This window comes from Nicotiana attenuata, chromosome 6, assembly GCF_001879085.1.
Source record: "Nicotiana attenuata strain UT chromosome 6, NIATTr2, whole genome shotgun sequence".
Taxonomy (NCBI): Eukaryota; Viridiplantae; Streptophyta; class Magnoliopsida; order Solanales; family Solanaceae; genus Nicotiana; species Nicotiana attenuata.
The window spans coordinates 37,999,853-38,008,636 of NC_031994.1; the positions used below are offsets into that span (position 1 = coordinate 37,999,853).

The 8,784-nt window shown below is 38.8% G+C and overlaps 1 protein-coding gene across 1 annotated transcript in view; it reads left to right on the forward strand.

Annotated features, from left to right (window-relative positions):
• Nucleotides 1–6,641, forward strand: part of LOC109227778 — a 51,422-nt gene extending 44,781 nt beyond the window's left edge. Inside the window, exon 3 of the mRNA XM_019392976.1 lies at nt 6,050–6,641. Coding sequence (XP_019248521.1) covers nt 6,050–6,641 — 592 coding nt within the window. The remainder of the gene's footprint in view (nt 1–6,049) is intronic.

Genomic DNA, 8,784 nt, shown 5'->3' on the forward strand with positions numbered 1-8,784 from the left:
ATAAATAAGATTTGAATTACATAAAAGAATATTGTTTACTGTTTCTTCATTGGATCAAAATCATGTTTATAGAAATCCACGATTTATTGTATTATTGACATCATTATTGGACCACTAGTAAGTGTCGAAGTCGACCATCTCGTCTCTACTTCTTCGAGATTAGACGGGATACTCACTGAGTACACGTTGTTTTCGTACTCATACTACATTTTTGTGCATTTTCGTTGCACAGGTATATGTAACTCTGTGGCCTACTGGGCGTAGCAGCACGGATGATTCGGGGACTAGGTGAGTTGCATTATTCGAGGCGGCCCGCAGCTAGTATAGTCCCTTCCAGTAAATTGTATTTACTTTCTGTCCGCTGTATTTCGGACGGATGTTGTATTTTATTTCCTTCTTAGTAAATACTCATGCACTCGTGACACCGGGTTCTGGGATGGTCTGAAGTATTTTGTATTAATTGCTTATTATTTAATTTGAATTGAAGAGCTATCTTTTTATTTACGAAAAATTGAAGGAAAAACTTAGTTTTCAAGATTGTTAAAAATGAGAACTTCATCAAGTAATTTGGTTGGCTTGCCTGACAGCAGTGTCCTGCGCCATCGCGACCCTTAGTGGATTTTGGGTCTTGACAACATGGTATCAGAGTTTTGAGCTCTAGCATGCCGTTCAGCAGTCTGAGGCCATGAACAGCTTCATTTCAGTAATTATGACTTATACGCATGGTCGGAATTAAGTTTCGGGAAGTTCAGAGTTGATTTGGAAAGAGAATTCTCATTTCGGAAGCTTAAAGTTGAAAGAATTAACTAAGATTGGATTTTTGAGTAAATGACCTGGGAATCGGGATTCGAAGGTTCCAACAGGTTCGTATGATGATTTAGGACTTGGGCGTATGTCCGGATTGGGTTTTGGAAGACCCGGGAACGTTTTGGCGCCTATTGTGGAAGTTAGCATTTTGGAGGAATTTTATAAGTTTGGGTTGAAGTGCATTTCAGGGTTATCAATGTTCGTTTGGGATTCCGAGTCTGGGAATAGCTTCGTATGGTGATTCTGGAGTTGGGAGCGTGATCGAAAGTGAATTCGGAGGTCCGTAGGTCATTTTGAAGTCATTTGGCTAGAGATAGAAATTTGAAGGTTTTGAGAAGTTTGACCGAGAGTTTGACTTTTTGATATCGGGGCCGGATTCCAATTCCAAAAGTTGGATCAGGTCCGTAATGTCGAATATGACTTGTGTGCAAAATTTGAGGTCAATCGGACGTGATTTGACGAATTTCGGCATCGAATGTAGAAGTTTGAAATTTCAAAGTTCATAAAGTTTGGATTGAAGTACGATTCATGATTTTGACGTTGTTTGATGTGATTCAAAGCCACGGCTAAGTTCGTATTGTATTTTGGTACATGTTGGTATAATTGGTTGAAGCCCCGAGGATCTCGGGTGGATTTCGGAAGGCTAACGGATCGATTTTGGAACTTTAAAGCTGCTGAAAATCTGCTGCAACTGCTGTTTTGGACAGCAATGGTGCAATCGAGGAGGCTACTTTGGAAGCTTATATCTCAAAATCTATAAGGAATCTGAAAATTTGTAAAACATAAAAGTTGTTTCCCTTGCATTCTAGTTTCCATAAAGTTAAACCCTTCATAATTTGGACATGTTATCAGAAAGATATGATCGATTGGAAATGGCTGGTGGAGCAGTTTCGAAACAATTTTCCGATGCATGGAGCCTACTTTAGAAGCTCATATCTCGGAATATATAAAGACTTATATGGTGTACAACCTATAAAATGAAAGATCTTTGAATCTAGTTTCTAAATCTTCAAACCGTTTGTCATTTGGATATTTCCACAAGGAGTTATGGGCGTTTTAATAAAAGGTGTACAGCAGGGGAGAATGGTAATAGGATGTACAACTTGCACAGCGTAAGGTACAACTCGATGAAGCATGGGCAGATTGTTTTAAACACGAGTTTTAGCCCATTTCTTTTATTTGGCTTGGACTATTTTGGAGAGATCAAGGAGGGATTTTCACCAAGCAACACTAGGTAAGTGATTTCTTCCTATTTTTGAGTTAAATATGTGATCTTACATGGATTTAGACATGGAAAATTAGTATAAATTTGGGATTTTTGGGAAAGGCCTAGAATTTGAAATTTTTGACTTTTACCTTGAATTTGAGCATGAAAATTTGAGCAAATTGTAAATTTGACTTAGTAAAGCTTTGGGTAGAATTTATCTTCGAGAAATTTCGGAATCCGGGCACGTGGGCTCGAGGGCATTTTGGTCAACTTTTCGAGCGGAGTTGGGAACTTATATAATTTGAATTGTTACAAGTATTAGAGTGAATTTTTATTGGTTTGCCCGTTATTTGAATAGTTTTGGGGCGTTATGCATCAATTGGAGTCGTTGGAAGGGCTTGGAAGCCTGTTATGAAAATTTCGGAGCGAGGTGAGTCTCCTTTCTAACCTTGTAAAAGGGAATTGTCCCCATAGGTGAGTTAATTGGTTATGTGGTCCTATTTGTGGGTCTACGTACGCACGAGGTGACGAGAGTCCGTGCGTAGCTACTATTATGCTATTGTCCGGGTAGTCTAGGACCCAAAAGCAAGCTATACTTGGAATATTTACCATCTTCTTGACAACTTGTATTGCTTAAATCACATCGAATTAGTAAATGAATTCCTAAAAAGATTTAAACTTCATTTTCTTAAATTGTTAAAAGAGAATTAGCTTTTCTTTGAATACTCGTTCCATGTTGACTTCTTGATTGACTGTCTCTATGTGTTTATTTTTGGAGCGGGCCGAACGCCTCGGCAGATTATATAGATGCATCTATGGTTCGTGCCGTTCGACCCTCGGCAGTGCACAATTTAATTTCTGTTGGAGCGGCCGTGCGCCTCGGCATGAGTTGCGCATGCTTGTATTGCTACCTCGAATTTTATTAAAGTTGTTATTGCCTCTTCATGGCTTTAGAATATTTGGATAATAATGAAAAGGAGTTTTGGAAATTTCCTATAAAAAGAAATAATTGTTTACTTGTTTTCTTCTATTGGATCAAAATCATGTTTATAGAAATCCACGATTTATTGTATTATTGACATCATTATTGGACCACTAGTAAGTGTCGAAGTCGACCATCTCGTCTCTACTTCTTCGAGATTAGACGGGATACTCATTGAGTACACGTTGTTTTCGTACTCATACTACACTTCTATGCATTTTTGTTGCACAGGTATATGTAGCTCTAGTGGCCTACTGGGCGTAGCAGCACGGATGATTCGGGGACTAGGTGAGTTGCATTATTCGAGGCGGCCCGCAGCTAGTATAGTCCCTTCCAGTAAATTGTATTTATTTTCAGTCCGTTGTATTTCGGACGGATGTTGTATCTTATTCCTTCTTAGTAAATACTCATGCACTCGTGACACCGGGTTCTGGGATGGTCTGAATATTTTGTATTAATTGCTTATTATTTAATTTGAATTGAAGCAGTTATCTTTTTATTTATGAAAAATTGAAGGAAAAACTTAGTTTTCAAGATTGTTAAAAATGAGAACTTCATCAAGTAATTTGGTTGGCTTGCCTGACAGTAGTGTCCGGCGCCATCGCGATCCTTAGTGGATTTTGGGTCGTGACAACATGGTATCAGAGCACTAGGTTCCCTTAGGTCTCACGAGTCATGAGCAAGTCTAGTAGAGTCTCGCGGATCGGTACAGAGATGTCTGTACTTATCTTCGGAGGCTACAGGGCTGTTAGGAGTACTTCCTTTCTTGATTCCTTATCGTGCGATTTGATTCCTGTGAGGCTTATGCCTTTGTTTCTTTCCTACTCAGTCTTATGCGAGCGAAACGCTTGTTGTAAATCGAGAATTGAAGAATTGTAATGGCACTATGAATGTGGTGCGGGAGTTTCTCCCAGCGGGGTTATTGAGCTATTATCGTCGCCTTGTGGAAGGATATTCTGTTGTTTCGGCTCACTAGCGGTACTTCTGAGAGCTCTTAGGTTAGGCACAAGTTGCCATGATGCTTATGAACAATTGATCCGCGGTATTGTTATGATGGTAGGATGTTTGCCTACGTGTCGGGGCGGTGAATGACTTGAAGGGAGGTTGACTCAGTGCATAATCTAGAGATTCAGTATTTTATTCACGGCAAGGAAAAGACAATCGGACTAAGAATGGTCAGATGTAGGCTGGTGGAGTAATGAGACTTGGTATTTGCGAGCGTGGTGGAGCTTTCTTCTATGATGGGGTGTCGTTGTCCTAATTGAACGTACTAAGTTCGTCGGTGTTATGACCTTCTACAATTCGCCTTTGGGGCAAGCTATTGTGAAATAGTATTGAAAATGTGGCTGTCAGATATCGCAGGGTGCGGTAGTTCAGGGTCGAATCAGTGTTTCTAATGTCGATGGTATGAGAAGGATGATTTTCCGAAAGGTGTAAAGTTAGCAGCAATTGTGGGTTCAAGTGCCACGAAAATAGATTTTATTTAAGGCAGCAGCTGAGCAGCAAAGGATGAGGAAAGACATGTGGGAGGTATCAGGCGGTGGCTAAATTTCTAAAAGGCCGAGTATAAGAGGCCAAGGGTCGAGTAGTCGATTAAGGGGATGAGNACAATGCGGTACGTTACAAATATAATCCGGTTTACAAGTCCGGAGTCGAATCCCACAGAGACCTAAGGTTTAGCTACAGCTGTTCATTATCACCAAGAAGACAAGCTTGAACAATTCCTAACTTATAGATATTAAGATTCTTGTGTTTAACTAATTAACTAACAAATTAAAATAATAAATTAACAACTAACAATACTGAGGGTTAGAGAAAAGATTAAGGAGGTCTAGAGTTATGATTTCCCCAATTTTCGGAATCCTTCCCGCTATGTCTTCTATAATTTCGCCTAAGTATTCTCTACCGACCATGAGCGCTCTTATTACCGTAAATCTCTCCCGAGTAATTACAAAAATTTACTAGATGCACTCTCCCGAGCTACGCTAGCTGGCTTTTAATACAGCTCACTTCAGATCGCACCCAAGGCTTCGTTATCCCTAATCCCGCCTTTAAACCCTCGGTTATTGATCCCTCATATACTTTGGGAGTGGTGTCGTTTAACAATTACCTAAATATGCACTCTCTCCCGAGTTATGCATACTAAATAGGCACAGCTAATTGAGAGCTCTTCAACCAACCACAATATTAACGTAGTTGAACAAATAGAGAAAAGCTATGACTCAATTATATAAAAACATAACAAGAATTTATCCTACAAAAGATTCTATCAAAACTCTAGATAACAAATTAGCTATTCATAATAGTATGTAAAACTACAATACTAAAAGGCATAACCAACAATGAAAAATAGGAAGAGGAAGGAAAAAACTCGTAGAAGAATTCTCCGTCTTGCTCCCAATGTGTTTTTGCCTCCTTAGGTCGAATCTATGTCCAATAAATGTCCCCTCTTCTTCGAAATAGGTTTAGGACCCCTTTTATACAAGTTGGAATAGTGTAGGGCCGAAATAAACTTGTCCCGGACGAAATAGGACTTCTTTTTGACGCCTGGAGCGGCGCAACCGCGGCCAAAACGCGGTAGGACCGCGGCCACACAAGTTCTCTGATTTTCTGCCGCGGTCAGTTCCGCGGTTGCAGTTTAGACAGCGTTTTTCACCCTGTTTGGTTTGGAATTTGGAAGTACATAAAACATGAAAGTTGTAGCCCTTTGAATTAGCGTTCTAACCATATATTGTGGAGCCCAAATAGAGTTCTGAGCAAAAGGTTATGTCTATTTTACTAGACAGTGCGCAATATGCCTCCTCAAGTCTTCGTTCGTACTTAATTATCAAATTTGACCCCCGAACACGATCCCGGCTTAATTCCTTGAGCTTTTACTCAGACTTCAAAGCTTCAAATCACTTAAATTCATTCCATAACATCTATATAGCTCGGAATCACACCTACAAGGCATAAAACACACAATTAGTGCAAAACACTAGCGATTAAAGCGCAAACTCAATTAAAGTGCAGTAAATTCCAGTGTAATAAGCGACTAAAATATGCAATTATAGCCTATCATCAGCAGCCTTAAAGTATCTATTAGCAAAGAAAGACGCTAGACCTAGATTGCTAAGATGGATACTCTTTTTGCAAGAATTTGATCTCGAAATAAAAGATAAAAAAGGTTCAGAAAATCAGGTAGCTAATCATTTGTTGCGTTTAGAGAATCCTCCTACTGAAATACTAGATATCCAAGAGGAATTTCCTGATGAGCATATCTTTTCAGTCGCAACGATTGTAAATAAACCTCCTTGGTTTGCTGATATTGCCAATTATTTAGCGGGAGGGTGGATTCCAAAAGATTTTTCTTATGATCAAAGAAAAGAGCTTAAAAAAGAGGCAAGACATTATTACTGGGAAGATCCTTATTTGTTTAAATTTTGTGCAGATGACATAATCATGAGACGTGTACCTGAAATAGAAATGAACAATAATTTAAGTCATTACCATGATAGAGCTGTAGGAGGTCACTACGGAGGAAGAAAGACAGCAGCTAAAGTACTTGAAGTTGGATTTTTTTGGCCTACTTTATTCAAAGATGCAAGAAATTATGTTGCCACTTGCGACAAATGCCAGAGAAGCGGTAACATTTCAAAAAGGTAGAGATGCCTCTTAACTGTATCCTTGTTTGTGAAATATGTGATGTTTGGGGCATTGATTTTACGGGTCCTTTTCCTCCTTCAAACGACTGTGAATATATTTTAGTTGTTGTTGACTATGTTTCAAAATGGGTAGAAGCAATTGCTACTAGAAAAAATGATGCTCATATTGTTTGTGCTTTTCTCAAGAAAAATATTTTTTCTAGATTTGGAACTCCACGAGTTATCATAAGTGATCAAGGAACTCATTTTATAAATAGACAATTTGCTAGTTTGTTGTCAAGATATGGAGTTACTCATAAAATAGGAACTCCATATAATGCTTAAACAAGTGGACAAGTAGAAGTATCAAAGAGAATTAAAAAGAATTTTAGAGAAAACGGTTGGCTCTTATCGAAAAGACTGGTCTTTAAAATTAGATGAGGCTTTGTGGGCTTACAAAACTGCTTTTAAAACTCCAAAAGGCACATCTCCTTATAGACTAATTTTTGGAAAATCTTGTCATTTACCTGTAGAGTTAGAACATAAAGAATATTGGGCTAAAAAATTGATGAATCTAAACTTGCCAGATGCAAGTAAATATCGTCTATTTCAGCTTGATTAGTTGGAAGAGTTCAGACTTACTGTAACGATCCAACCGGTCGTTTTGAGCTCTAGCACGCCGTTCAGCAGTCTGAGGCCATGAACAGCTTCATTTCAGGTATTATGACTTGTACGCGTGGTCGGAATTAAGTTTCTGGAAGTTCAGAGTTGATTTGGAAAGAGAATTCTCATTTCGGAAGCTTAAAGTTGAAAGAATTAACTAAGATTGGATTTTTGAGTAAACGACCTAGAAATCGAGATTTGAAGGTTCCAACAGTTTCGTATGATGATTTCGGACTTGGTCGTATGTCCGGATCGGGTTTTGGAAGAACCGGGAACGTTTTGGCACCTATTGTGGAAGTTAGCATTTTGGAGGAATTTCATAAGTTTGGGTTGAAGTGCATTTCAGGGTTATCAATGTTCGTTTGGGATTCTGAGTCTGGAAATAGCTCTGTGTGGTGATTCTGGAGTTGGGAGCGCGATCGAAAGTGAATTCGGAGGTCCGTAGGTCATTTTGAAGTCATTTGGCTAAAGATAGAAATTTGAAGGTTTTGAGAAGTTTGACCGAGAGTTTGACTTTTTGATATCGGGGTCGGATTCCAATTCCGAAAGTTGGAGCAGGTCCGTAATGTCGAATATGACTTGTGTGCAAAATTTGAGGTCAATCGGACGTGATTTGACGGATTTCGGCATCGAATGTAGAAGTTTGAAATTTCAAAGTTCATAAAGTTTGGATTGAAGTACGATTCATGATTTTGACGTTGTTTGATGTGATTTAAAGCCTCGGCTAAGCTCGTATTGTATTTTTGGACATGTTGGTATAATTAGTTGAAGCCCCGAGGGTCTCGGGTGGATTTCGGAAGGCTAACGGATCGATTTCGGAACTTTAAAGCTGCTGAAAATCTGCTGCAACTGTTGTTTTGGACAGCAATGGTGCAATCGAGGAGGCTACTTTGGAAACTTATATCTCAAAATATATAAAGAATCTGAAAATTTGTAAAACATAAAAGTTGTTGCCCTTGCATTCTAGTTTCCATAAAGTTAAACCATTCATAATATGGACATTTTATCAGAAAGTTAAGATTGATTGGAAATGGCTGGTGGAGCAGTTTCGACAGAATTTTCTGATGCATAGAGCCTACTTTAGAAGCTCATATCTCGGAATATATAAAGAGTTATATGGTGTACAACCTATCAAATGAAAGATATTTGAATCTAGTTTCAAACTCTTCAAATCGTTTGTCATTTGGATGTTTCCACAAGGAGTTATGGGCGTTTTAATAAAAGATGTACAGCAGGGGAAAATGGTAATAGGATGTACAACCTGCTCAGCGTAAGGTACAACTCGATGAAGCCTGGGCAGATTGTTTTAAACACGAGTTTTAGCCCATTTCTTTCAGTTCTTTCATCTGGCTTGGACTATTTTGGAGAGCTCAAGGAGGGATTTTCACCAAGCAACACTAGGTAAGTGATTTCTTCCTATTTTTGAGTTAAATATGTGATCTTACATGGATTTAGACATGGAAAATTAGTATAAATTTGGGATTTTTGGGGAAGACCTAGAA